The sequence below is a fragment of the Alligator mississippiensis genome, chromosome 9 (assembly GCF_030867095.1).
Source record: "Alligator mississippiensis isolate rAllMis1 chromosome 9, rAllMis1, whole genome shotgun sequence".
Taxonomy (NCBI): Eukaryota; Metazoa; Chordata; order Crocodylia; family Alligatoridae; genus Alligator; species Alligator mississippiensis.
The window spans coordinates 3,521,023-3,534,982 of NC_081832.1; the positions used below are offsets into that span (position 1 = coordinate 3,521,023).

A 13,960-nucleotide genomic window follows, 5' to 3' on the forward strand; every position below is an offset into this window, starting at 1 on the left:
TGCCTATACACGAGCTCAGAGGCTGCTCCAACGCACTGGGATTACTGTGCTCCAGCAGCTTCCTGGGTCTCATCTATCAGTGTCCTCATGCTTTAAAATGGTGGTGGGGGCACTTGAACTAAAGCTCGTCAAATGAGCATTAGTTCAAGTGCCCCCACTGCCATTTTTAAGTGCGGTTACGCTGATACATGAGATGCAACAGCATTTTAATTAGAGCAGCTCCCAGAGCTGCTCTAATTGAAGTGCTGCCCCTCCCCCCCAGAGCATGTGTAAAAGTGCCCTTCATTGTGAGGTACTGGAAAAATGTGCGTTAGCTTATATTAATGCGCATTAGCTAAAAAGCACTTTTTAGATGCTTTAATGCGCATTAAAATAGGGTAATGTGCATTAAAGCATACGTGTAGAGTTGTCCCTTATATGAGTGTTTCATATTGTAATAGCTTACCAGAACAAGCTCTACCAGACTGGCCATTTTTTCTATTGATATAACTGCATTCCTGCCGGGAGAGTTTTGTTCATTTTAACCATACTGATATCATTAAATTGGCATAAGCTTCCTGTTTCTTTACTGTGTAATCTTCTGGGATAGCTCTGTCAGTCCGGGGGTTGAAGAAGTACGAGCCCTCACTGACACAGCTGTCCCAGTCAAGGCCTAGAATAAATGCGGTTATACCAGCAAAAGCACGGGTTCACCTGCACAGGAGCAAAGGGGCAATAACCCAGAGTCAGTCGCACTTTGCTGGTGTGGCTGTGTCCACCGTAGACTCTGCTGGTATACTTTAACAGCCTTCCTGTAGCAGTAAGTCATCCCTAAAGTAGATATAGTCTAGATTATAGATACAGAAATAATTTGCCACAAGGTAAATGGACACGGGGCGTTACTACTTGGCCTGCTATGTCATGGCTTGGTGACATCCCAGTCCCTTGTGATTTTGCACGCAGTCGCTAGAATTGCCAGCCTAATGTTGTCTGCCTTGTTCCTCCCCTTTTATTCCTTAGACCCCTCGAGACCTGAGAAACGAGAGATCAAATGTCCAACTCCGGGTTGTGATGGCACCGGTCACGTCACAGGACTCTACCCTCACCATCGCAGCCTGTCCGGTTGCCCACACAAAGACAGGATCCCTCCAGAAAGTGAGTATGTCCACACTGTGCAACGAGGGCTACCCGGACTGATCTGCACAGGCGTCTTTCAGGGTAAAAGTTGCGCCTGTACAGAAGAGCCGTGGCAAAGTCAATGCACCCCTCAAATCCAACAGAAGCCCTACGGATGGGGAAATGAGTTATGAACTGGCCCTCTGTACATGGGTGGCTTTCACTTGAAGAGCACAGTCCAATTTCAAGCAGTGCAGGGCGCAGTTACAACCCCTTTTATTATGCATAGAGGTCTTGGCTGCACTACCCTTACATTGACCAAAGCTAGGACTGCTGTTAGAGGAAACCGTATTGAATTTAATAGAAAATAAAAGCCTTTGAACAGGTTTTGGAAGCATCCTCTAGAGAATTATACCCCTTCTATTGGACTCTATAAGGTGGTTTGAAAATACAGCCTATAGCAAGGATCTCATTCTCTATTAACTTCCCCAGGTTTTTTGAATGTTTGATTTTTTTTCATAGTTAACATATTGGTTTCACTCCTGTACTGAATTCCATCGGGATTTTTTTTTCAGCTTGGGAAGAGGGCAAAAAGATGGAAATCTCTCTACCATGATCAGAATTTAATTTTTTGTTGTAGAGCAGAAAGAGTAGCCAAATGATACATATAATACAGTCAATGGTCTTTTTTTTTTTTTAACCATGCATTGCCTTAACAATCACAATACGCTCCGGAAAGATTCACGTGCTCTGCAGAAAATAGTTTTCATTATGACACTGTTTTTAAAAATATAGATTTTATGCCTATTGGTACCAACATCCTAAATAGACTTCTCTGTGCACATAAATAAAAACTCAATATTGTGTGTTTATGATAATAGGATAACGGGGGAGGGGAAGGGAGAAAAACTCTGCCTTATCTCTAATTTCAAAGGTTGCAGACCTGCTATAAACACAAAACTGCAGGAGACAAGGAGAAAGTCTAGTTATCTTCATACAAGCTCAAATGCAAAAAAAAAATAAATAAAAAGCAAGCATGCTTTCTAATGGCTTGCAAAGCAAATGATTTTCTTTACTTTTAAGGTCAGCGCTGCAGGAAGCCATAATCCTGAAGATTAAAATTTTTAAAAATCAAACCAAGACTAGTCCTAAGGATAAAAGCAGAGAGATAACTCCAATCACTTAAAACTACCTGAAATGGGTAGGCAGGGCTCCGAAGGGAGGGAGGGAGGGAGCGGGGTGGGGGGGTGGATAGCAATCAGCTAGCAAGGCAGAAAGCCCAAGCTGTGTGTAGAGATGCTAATCAAGTGCTGACCTGAGCAGTGCTGGCTTGTAACTCTCTTCTATATGCAGACAAATTCTAATTACAGTGTTTCGTATTCACTGATTTCTAGGGAGCCGGTGTTGAGACTTGATTATTTGTCTTTTTTCACTCTGTTTTTATCAAGTTGTTTTTACTTCCCTCCCTTCTTCCCTTCCCCTTCTCGCTACAAAGTCTTGGCTATGCACGAGAATGTGTTAAAATGCCCAACACCAGGCTGCACAGGACAGGGTCACGTGAACAGCAATCGCAACACACACAGAAGGTACTTACTTCCCGTTCTAATCGGTAACAGCAGGGGCTAAAATGTTGTCAGGGCAAACAGCGAAAATGGCTTTGGTTTTATTCTTGCATAATGAACGTCGCACGGCGAGCCGGTATCACGAAAACAGGTTAATTACAGATGGCTATAACCAAAAAAAAATTTTTTTTAAAATCTGGAAATGGGAGAGCCCCTCAGATATCAAAGGGAGACAGGCATGAAGGCAGAGCAGTGCTTCTAGGTTTGGAACGACAACTTCATGTCAACTATTTGAGTCGGTCTAAGAAAAGATATTGGGTTTACACAAAGAACCTGGTCTGCTCATGCTCAAGGCACCGGTATTAAGTTGACTGTATTGAGTTGAGGGGGTTCGTGGAGGTGTTGTCTGGGCCAAGATGAAGACACGAGGCTGAGATAGGAGGCCAAACAAGGGTTAGGTTGTGTTTCGATGGCCCAGGACTCTTGTGAACAGACGTGGTGAGACGTCTTGTGAGATCAGTTCTGCTCACTTCAATCCTGGGCCTCGGGGAATGAGGATTTTCCATCCTGTAGAGCCAGCTAGAAGAGGGATCTCAGCAAACCTAATGAAGGGAGGGGTGCTGGTGCATGTCTGGAGATCTGCAATGGTTTTTGACCTTCTCCTTGTTCTTCTACTGAGAAGTTTATCCATGAAAGTCAGCCCTGCAAAGCAAGGGACAGGAGGGTGAGGGAAGGCCACCGTCAAGCCACTTAAAACCAGGCAGGAGGATCTCCAAGAAGCCAGAAATGCATGTGCTGTTTCCTCTCAGAATATAGGTTGTGTGATGGAGTGCTGTGGTTCTCCAGATCAACCTTAAGACCGTGCTGGTCAAATCACTTGACTGTAATGGACATACAGAGAGTGACAGACTCGTAAATGTTAATTCATTTACGGGCGCTAGGTGAGTTTTCTTAATTACTTATTCAGACGTTGTGTGGAAGTCATGAAATAAATTGAGCTGATGAATGCCTCCTGATAGGTGGGGGAAAATGAGAGAAATCTGCTTGCTTTAATTAAGGAGACCAATTTGGTCTGAAGTCTAGCAGCAGCCAGTGGCCGTCAGGAGGGTGTGCTGATCTACGGTTCCCGACAGCTGCACGGAAAAAAAACCCAGTGTCTTTAAAACGCAGCAACAGGTGGGAGAGAAGTTCCCATTCAGGTTCCCCACAAGTCAGCAGAGAGGTAATACGAGGAAATGCCAGTTGTGTGCCGTTTGATTGCAGCAGTGCAGCCTAGGGGTTAGGTGATTTGGAGCCGAGTTAGTGGACTAGCTTTGAATCCAGTGGCTTGAATGCAAATCCTGACTTGCTGGCAATGCATCTGAGGGTCCTAGCTAGCATCGCAGAATGATCTCTGCTCCGGAGGGACTGGTGCTGGGAATGGCAGGGGTGATGTAGGCTGGGCTCGAGGGTCTCGGGCCCGGTGCGGTGTTAGGGGACGATGGCAGAGTGCCTGACTGTGTGACGCCTGCTCAAGCCAGCGCGATCAGCATCTCTCCTAAACGAATGCTCACATGGCAGAAGGCAGCGGGGAGTTTTGACTGCTGAGGACCACGTGCATGTGGAGGATACAGTGTCCCTTTCAGAGGGGACAAACCCTTGCCACAGGGTCCCCCAGATTAGGAAGGGGCAGGGAGACCACAATCAATAGGTCAGGATGCCACCTCTACCCAACCCAGACATCCCTCAAAATTGTGACAGAAAGCATCTTTCTGGAGGCCGTATGCCTCTGCACTGATGCCTTGGCCCACTGGCTCAACCCTGCCCTGGTCACAACAGCTTCGACAGGAGCTGGCCCCCCAAAGCTATGCTTGTGTGGGGGGCTCCCTGTGAGCAGTAAATTGCACCCATTGACCCTGCAGCTGTAAAGAAGGGGTCATCAAGTGTCAGCCAACTGGCCCCAGTCCCAACCCTCTCCCACGGTGGCCCCACCCGCACATCTACCAAGAAGGGATCTTGCAGAAGTGCCTAGGGGCTTCCACAAACAAGAGAAGCTTAAGATCATTTAGCAGTGAAGATCCTTTAGCATCTTGGCCTGCCCAAACCAGGACCCCTGCTTCATCCGTTTAGGAATTTGGATAGCTCAGGTGGGCAGTGGGCCCTGCAAAACCTTGCAAGGGCAGACTGGAGAGTAAGCAGACCCTCTTCTGCATCCTTTGTAGCAGCCCCTACGATCTGTGCGTGGTGAGCACAGGGACTACTTGTCCTGCTCCTCTTCCCACCACCCCCCGGCCAACAGGACTCCAGAAAGGATCCTGACTCCATCACCCACCCTGCAGCAGCCGTGCCATCCATCTCATGTGCCAAGAGCAGCCCAAAGGGAGACTGCTTCCCCTTTCCATGCCTATCCGCCCCAGGCCCTGTTGAGGGCTGTGACTTAAAAGGCCCATATTTCGAAGCTGTGGTCACAATCCAGCCCCACCCCATGCAAGGGAATCATCATCATCTCCAAAGTGCAATTCTTCCATAGAAATTGCCCATAGAGAAGTTTGGTTTAAAAGAAAAAAAGCTAGAAACAAGACTGGGTAAGGAACAAACATGTGATACGTTCATTAAGCTCTTTCCCAAAGTGCCAAAGAGCACTCCTTCCCTTGCTAGCCTTTTGCTGAACTTGGCCCAGTGGATCGAGCTGCTTTCTCCATACCCAAGTTCTGTGAATGGTGATGAACCATCATCTCGGAGCGCTATCGCTCTTGGTGCCTCGAGGCTTTGCCACTTGTCAAAAGTCAAAAAAATAACTAGATGTGATTTTTTTTTGTGGGCTCAGTGCAAAGCCTGGTCTGTGAAGTGGATGGAGACATTCGTGCTAGTCCCTCATACTTAGTTTCCCTTTCTTTCTCTTCTAATTATTATACAGTTTATCCGGTTGCCCTATTGCCGCTGCTGAAAAATTAGCCAAATCTCATGAAAAGCAACAAACGCAGTCTGGAGACCCCTCTAAAAGCAGCTCCAATTCTGACCGGATACTCAGGTAAGCTGCGTTGGAAATAAAATCATGTGCAATAGGGCTTCTTCCAAGCTCCTTTCCCCCTAATCTATTGCCATAAAGAAAACAGTCACAACCCGTCCATGTCTGCCTGTATCTTGACACTGCTGATGCCTGTTATGACTAGCATAGGTCTCTCTAAGGTGGGGAGATATTGAATTGATGATTCCAGGGAGGGCATCCAGGACAATGAATTGCTTCTGTAGCATCAATTAATGCTGAGGCTACAGGCCAAAGAGTTTTAACAGTGCAGCAAAAGGCACTTGTGCTGATTATACTACAATGCAAACTGCCTGAGAATGAAGGCTATTATATTAGCATTGTAAGGAGGAGGGTGGGATTTTTAAAACCCCTGAAAGATCATTTCATTGCAGTTTCATCCAAGTGCACCTCCTTTTCTTCCTGGGATTTTTAGGAGTAAACTGGTTAGACTCTAATGATTTTCAAATGATTTTTCTTTCTCTCTTCCCTTTGCTTCTGTCAGACCTGCCTGGGATAAGGGCTGTCTAATACTAAGGATGTCCCTGATAAATCCTTGCCGACACAGTTTAGGTGATTCATGAGGCTACAGATGGCTTGTAATATGGTTAGTTATTTTACAAGGAGAGCACGAGGGCAAGACAGCGGTACAAACCCTTCAAAACCTTGATGTACAACAGGCTGGCAAAGCCTCAAGGTCTGATGCTTTGCAAAACTGCTGAGTGCCCAAGTCACTGGGGTTGTGAGTGCTCAGCACCTTTGGGGAAAAAAAGAAAGGCCATTTAGTTTTGTTAGTTATTAAATTTGTGGGCCGGCTTGCTAGGTGCTAGGCACTTTGCAAACACACAAGAAGGACAATCCATGCTCCAAGGAGTTCGCGCTCCTAGAAATATCTAGTGCAAGGAGGTCAAGAGAAGGAGAATAATAATGGGCAATTTATATACAATATGTATGCAAGATAAATGGATCCACTACAGACAGCATAGCAGATGTAGGGCTTTTGGGGCAGGACTCTGCCCTCCTTTTAATCCCAGCAAGCAAACGTTTCATGCTCCCTATAGAGTCAAACCACAGAGGTGACTTGAGGGGAACTTTGGTCCTATGGGTTTTGGGAGGTTTTTTTCTTGCTCTCCCAAAAGAAAGGAGAAACCAAGGGTGTTTTTCCTCACTCTCTCTGCTGGAAGAACACAAGCAAAGCCAGGTTTCCCAGAGTGAAACGCTGCCTTCTTATTCATGCAATTAATATCACAGTGCCCCATGCACGGATCGCACCGGGAAAGAGACTCCAGGCCCCATTTTGCAAGCGCGGAGTCCAATTCGGATCTTGCCCGCAGCTCATCTGAAGGGAGCAAGATCACAATGTTCCCAAGAAGTGCTTCTCTCTATGAGAATCCCCTGATTGGCATTATCAAGGAAGGCTTCTGCTGTGTTTCTGGGGTAATATTTGCAAACTACACTCTAGGGAGGGGGGAAAAATGGCTTTGTGCTTTCATTAGGAATCACTTAATGAGATAAGAAAAGCAAAGGAAAGCCATGCTGATCGGTGCGTGTCTGTCGTCCCCAGGCCTATGTGCTTTGTGAAGCAGCTGGAGATTCCTCAGTATGGGAGCTACCGGCCCAACATGGTTCCAGCCACCCCTCGAGCCAACCTGGCCAAGGAGCTGGAGAAGTACTCCAAGGTCACCTTCGATTATGCAAGTTTTGATGCTCAGGTTTTTGGCAAACGCATGCTTGCCCCAAAGATACAGACTAGCGAAACCTCACCTAAAGCCTTTAAATGTAAGTTGGGCCCAGCGAGGGCGTTGGTTCTGAGTGCTTTCCATGCTCTCCTCCGTACCGCTTGCCAGGGGATATGGACGGAGGCCTTTGGGAGTGTTGGTTTGGGTGGGGAGAATGGAAAGAGCATGGTCATAGGTGGCTATGCATAAAGGGCAACCTCTTTGGTTTCCCCTTTAGGATGGATGGCATCCAGGCCTGGGTGCATGCTCTTGAGAAATGTCTCTAACTAGGAGAAGTTACTCCATGGGCTCCACTTCGTTTGTAGGTCACCTCTAGGACTCTATTGTGCAACTAAATGGCTTACGTTTTCACCCTTCTTTATTGTACGTATTACCTGTTCTATCTACTTGGCTTATCTATTCTCTTCTATGCACCATGTATATTATCTATCGATCATATGCCTTCTATGCTCAGTCTAATACCTTATCTACCTGCCCCTCTTATCTGTCGAGCATCTCCTATGATGGAGCAGAGCAGTTGCAAAAAAAGAGGCCCCTGACTTAGACATAGGAGCAAAATGAAATGATAAAATAAGCCCTCAGCAGATGGACTTGTAGGTGTGGGAGTTGCAGCGTGCGTGGCGGACTAAACGAAGACAGCCTGTATTATACCTGTGCTGTGACCAGCCAGAGGAGAATAATAGAGCTTGGCTGTGTCATGTCCCTACTCCATTAGCCTGCACGCATGCAAGATGAATCTATCTTTTAAAGCACAAAAAAAAAAAAAAAAAAAGGAAGAAAAAGAAAAAGATTTAGGAAACCAGTTTGCAGAAGTCAGCAGCCTCAAGAGGCCTTTCTCTTTGTAGCTAATCCCACTTTCAGAGTCCTGGTTAATCCTGACACAGCTGCTCTCTAAAAAGTACTCATGCTTGAAAGCATCCCGGTTGTTGCAGTACAATGGACGCTCCCTTTTATTACAGTACTAAATCTGTAAAGGATCAGACAATGAAATTGGATGGAGGCCAGAGAGCACAACTGCCACTGTCATCCTGGGTTAGGGTTGATGGAAAAGTAATTTGTTTCCCAGCACAAGTGATTCTCCTGCTGAATAGATTGTGTTATTTGCAATATTAGCAAAGAATTTTCAGGGTAATTGTACTGACAAAAATAATTCCAGCAAACCCACTAGGATAATCCTTCCTATTTTTTCTCATCACTTATTTGACTAATTTGCTGATTGCGAGTCCATTAGTGCTAGAAATACTTATGAAATGGAAAAGCATCGCTGAGTCTATAGTGTGAAATTAAAATTGGCATCTCCCCGTTCGAGATATTGTCATGTTGTGCTTGCAAATACACGGACCCCACTGACGGACATGGATTAAACTGGACCCCCCCCCCTTTTTATAAAATGCACAAGAATAACTATTTGGGCAAGCCTCCAATGAGTTAATCAAAGCAACAAGATTAATATGATTGCCAATCATAGTAGGGAAATCTGTTCCTTTCACTGAGAACTTACTTTAAAGAGATCTTCATCCGGAGGGATTTATGCTCCCTTGGATGTGTTCATATAACCACCATTAATGTCAATAGGCATTATGCGTGCCCACAACGAGGAGGAAAGCAGTCCTGGAGAAGATTAGCAGTTGAGAATGTCTTCTATTTAGAGCTCATCCCAGTAATGCCAAAATCACTTTACGATAGTATCTTCCTCCAAGGTTGTCAAGTGGTTTTACAACATGGGGGTCCAACGGATGTGACTGGAGTAAAACAAGCCCTCAGGTCAATGGGGCTTCTTGCTAAGTAAGGGCAGGACCCAAATTAACGAAGAACTTCAAGGCCTGGCCCATCAATTCAGCTCTGCACTGAATCTGTACAGCCATGAGCTCCCTTTGAGTCGCTGACGGCATGATGTGAATACAGAGAAGTCCTCTGGGATGGATCTGACTGCAGGCTCTGGGCCCCTATTTTGCACCAGGAGACGCTGAACTTCCTTGCATTTCACTGCCTTCATTATACGCAGACAGGATCAGACCTGTGTCCAGTGCAATGTGTAGTGAAGTACGGTGTGAAGTGGTCACGTACAGTCTGTCACCCATTCCAGGTGATTTAATATAGCCGTTACTCCTATATGTTTAACCGCTGCGCCACTTGTCAGGACTGCCATATGTCACTGGTGCCCTCATCAGAAACTCATATTTTATGGCTGTTTTGGCTGTTAAAATTTAATTTGAAAAAATGACAGGTTTTCCTCTATGACACATGAAATCATGACATCAATCTGCTCTGAAAATAACTCGTAAGGAGTATGTATTAAAAAAAAAACACCCAACAAAAAACCTTGGAAGAGTCATTGTGTTTTCCCCCTTTGACATCCTCAGCATAGCGCCAGAATATAAAGGAGGAGTGTAGTGTCCTGGGAAGTTTGCAGCACTGCCAGTTAATAATTATATAGACCTTTAAGTCAGCAGACCGGCACAAAAGTTTTTGGCTGGAGCCTGCACTGTTTTTATCTCTTTTGTTTCCTTGGGCACTGAATTAGCTTCCAAGTTTCTACCAAGACTAGCCATCGTCCTTGCAATGTGCAATGGTAAAGAGGTCCATGGCTTCTGATTTCTCTATGCTTCTTGCTTGTGGAAGTTTTACATATCAGTTGTTTTGTTCCCTTTTATTTTTTTTTTGTGCAGCCAAATCTTTTCCAAAGGCCTCTTCCCCCAGCCACAGCCCTTCTAGTAGTTATGTGAAGAGCACTTCATCTTCCTCGACAGGCTTCGACTACTCCCACGACGCCGAAGCCGCGCATATGGCCGCCACTGCCATCCTAAATCTCTCCACTCGCTGCTGGGAAATGCCAGAAAACCTCAGTACCAAGCAGCAGGATGCCCCCAGCAAGGTGAGCTGAAAGCTTCGACGTGCGAGGGGGTGGAGGAATCGACTGCCAGGAAGCAACAGGAAAACCCGTACCCATAGGGGAGATGCTCAGAGAAAGCCCTTCAGGTGGCTGGGCAGCAGCTCTGCAGAAAAGGACCTGGGGGTGACAGGGGCAATAAGCTGAATAGGAGCCAGCAGTGTGCCCCTGTTGCCAAGAAGGTTAATGGCATCCTGGGCTGCATGGGTAGGAGCATTGCCAGCAGATTGAGGGACGTGATTCTTCTCCTCTATTGACACCTCTGGAGTCCCGTGTCCAGTTTTGGGCCCCCCACTACAGAAAGGAGGTGGACACATTGGAGAGAGTCCAGCGGAGAGCAACAAAAATGGTTTGGGGGCTGGGGGACAGAACTGGTGAGGAGAGGCTGGGGGAAATGGGCTTATTTAGTCTGGAGAAGGCTGAGGGGGGATTGAATAGCAGCCTTCAGCTCCCTGCAGCGGGGTTGCAAAGAGGATGGAGCTGGGCTGTTCTTAGTGGTGGCAGATGACAGAAGGAGCAATGGGCTCAAGTTGCAGCGAGGGAAGTTTAGGTTAGATATTAGGAAAAACTTTCTTACTACAGGAGGTAGTAGAACAGGTTACCCAGAGAGGTGGTGCAGTCTCCATCCTTGGAGGTGTTTAAGACCCAGGTAGACAAAGCCTTGGCTGAGATGATGCAGTTGGGGCTGGTCCTGCTTGGAGCAGGGGGCTGCACTAGCTGTGACCTCCTGAGCTCCCGTCCCACCCTCATTTTCTATGATTCTCTGATTCAAGCTACAAAACAGAGGGTTAATTCTCACCTAGTCACATGTGGACATTTCTGCCCTCCTGGCAGTGCCAGTAGCTTGATAGTTTCATCCTGAATTGGGGAGAAATATCAGAACCGTTCATCGAGCAAGAAGTTCTGAACACTTCCACGTCCGAAATACCAGAGTCTGGTGCATTGTGGGCAATGCAGTGCAACCCAGGACTGCAGCCCATTTAGACAAGACATCTATACTACAACTCCCATGGGGCACTGCCACTGCTCAGGTGGATAGAGATAGTGTCAGAGTAACCCTAAATAGTTCATGTAGGTTTTCCCAGACTGGGGATGGGAGGGGGCAGGGGACAGTGGCAGGAAGTCATCAGCAAAAATAAGTGGAAAAATGTCCACTTTTAAAAAAACATTTTCTATCCAAAATAGTTTGATAGGAAATTCCCACCCAACCCTACCCACAGCCTAAATGGCATCGATATCACTGGACCTTGGCATCACATGGGGCCTGAAACTACAAAGCACAGAGTCTCTCCTTAATGGAAATGGGTGTTTGTATGCACGACATTAAGAGTGCTTTGCACTAACCAGAGATCACTCAGCATCTGGCAGAATGAGATCCCTACTGAAAATCAGGGAACTGCTCACATGCTGAAAAAGTGCCTGCTTAGCTTGGTTACAGCTCTGATGTATGTGATGTGTGTTTTGCCCTTTTTTTCCTCCTGAAGAAAAGCGTCCTTGATTTTTAACCTCGAATAGAAGCCAGTCTCTAGGATTGCCCCACAGAGTTTGCAGAGTATGGCAGGGAGACACGTGACTGCAAACGACTCCTTTGAGACAAGTGTCGCTTCCAAGCAGGCACTTAGGTTGCTTTCGGTGCAGGGGAGTATTCACAGGGGGCATTGCTGAATGCATTTGCAAAAGCTTATCCCCTTCTGCTTCACACCATCCAACGGATTGTGCAAAGAGTATGACAGGCTCATGCCACATGCTCCGTATGGCTTAGGGACCTTCCCACCCTCTGCAGGAAAAGATTTGCTTAGGGAGCTGAGTGCTGCGGCTAACTTGGGGTGTTGCTTCCAATATTTCAGTCTATGGACATTGAGGTGGATGAGAACGGGACTCTGGACTTGAGCATGAACAAGCACCGCAAGCGGGAGAGCACCTTTCCCAGCAGCAGCAGCTGCAGCAGCAGTCCCAGCGTGAAGTCCCCAGATGTGTCCCAACGCCAAAACAGCACCAGTGCCACAAGCAGCACCATGACCTCCCCGCAGTCCAGCCAGACCTCCCGTCAGGATGAATGGGATGGCCCCATCGACTACACGAAACCAAATCGTCAGCGAGAGGAGGAGCCGGAAGAGGTGAGTGGCACCACGCACTTGACCCTTTTAGGATGTGTCTGCACTGCCACCGTGGTCCCTGGCCACCTACCCTCGTCTGCTCTACATGCATCATGGTGGAGATGAGGTGGACTTCCCAGGAGCAGCACCTGGGGTCCCTACCTCAATGCTTCATTCCTAGGTGTGGGGGACCTGTTGGAAGTAGTATAGACTTAGCCTCACTCACCGAGGTAGTGGGAATGCTTTATAACACACTGCTGTAACATTTTTTAACTTGTGGAGAGACCCATGGGCCAGAGGTTGAGCCTCCCTGCCAAAGACTGGTTACTCTGGATCTCCTTGAGCTGGTAAACATCTCAAAGGAGGATCCAGCCCTTTGGTTGTCCCGTGTTTACCAGTTGCTTTCAACTTCTTCGCAGCTCATTTGCATTAATGGCAGCCCTGCCATGTACCCAGGATGGTTTGTAATGAATTATTAATACCCAGCATTAGCATCTATCCCCAGGGAGTGGGATGGATCCTGTTCTTTCTTCCTTGGCTACCAAGATGAAAGCAGGGCAGTTCTGCAGGGCTGCGACGGGAAGGGGGATGCAGCTCGACAAGAGTGACCTCCACATACATGGCCCAGAAATGTTTTTCTGTGTGAGGTCTTTCCATGGCAGGGCAGAGATGAAATGACGGGGTGGTTAAGATAGGAGTGGAAGATCCTCACTTGTGTGGCTCTTCACCTTCCTACAAGGAAGAATTTTATAGGACCCAGACTGGAAACCATTGGTTTTCCCTATTTCCTCCTTCACATTGGTCCAGTGCCCAGCCCAGAAGGATTTGTCCAGCTGGGAAAACAGAAGCAGATACACATATACATACATATATATATTATAGATATCTATATATATAGATATCTATAGATATAGAGAGAGAGAGATGTATGTATGTATGTATACTACAATGCAATGTAGTTGCATGTTATGCAATGTAGTATGTTAAATTATACATACATACATATCTATCTATCTAGATATATATCTATATTTATCTATCTAGATATATATCTAGATAGATATGTATGTATGTATAATTTAACATACTACAGAGATAGAGAGATATAGATATATATCTAGATAGATATGCATGTATAATTTAACATACTTCACAGATAGATAGATAGATAGATAGATAGATAGATAGATATGTATGTATAATTTAACATACTACATAGATAGATAGACATAGCTAGATAGATATATTTAGATATATCTAGATATATGTATATGTATATATAATTTAACTGAAAATTAGGGATTTTTTTAAATCGGAGAAAACCAGGACCCCTGCTGATGAGCAGTCAGTGGGTCCAGGACCTGAGCCAGGCATCGGGTTGCTGGACCACCTGAGTAGGAGGATGGTTCAGTGGTTAAATCACCAGTCTGGGTCATAGGGGATTCAGGTTCACCTCCCTACTCCATAGAGTGATGCTGGACATGGGATTGTATCTCTCTGTGCCCCCTGTTTCTAAAACGAGGGGGGCAATGCAATTCTTCACCCCATGGGTGAAGGGAGGATAAACACATTCA

At 46.2% G+C, this 13,960-nt stretch overlaps 1 protein-coding gene across 5 annotated transcripts in view; it reads left to right on the forward strand.

The window, feature by feature from the left end:
- The window catches only part of MYT1 (myelin transcription factor 1), a 96,004-nt gene that overhangs the window by 54,825 nt on the left and 27,219 nt on the right, over positions 1-13,960 (forward strand). For all 5 annotated transcript variants that reach the window (XM_019495256.2, XM_019495258.2, XM_019495261.2 and 2 more), the window contains exons 8-13: positions 1,000-1,134; positions 2,591-2,681; positions 5,554-5,667; positions 7,226-7,440; positions 10,070-10,275; positions 12,138-12,407. In XM_019495256.2, coding sequence (XP_019350801.1) covers positions 1,000-1,134; positions 2,591-2,681; positions 5,554-5,667; positions 7,226-7,440; positions 10,070-10,275; positions 12,138-12,407 — 1,031 coding nt within the window. The remainder of the gene's footprint in view (positions 1-999; positions 1,135-2,590; positions 2,682-5,553; positions 5,668-7,225; positions 7,441-10,069; positions 10,276-12,137; positions 12,408-13,960) is intronic.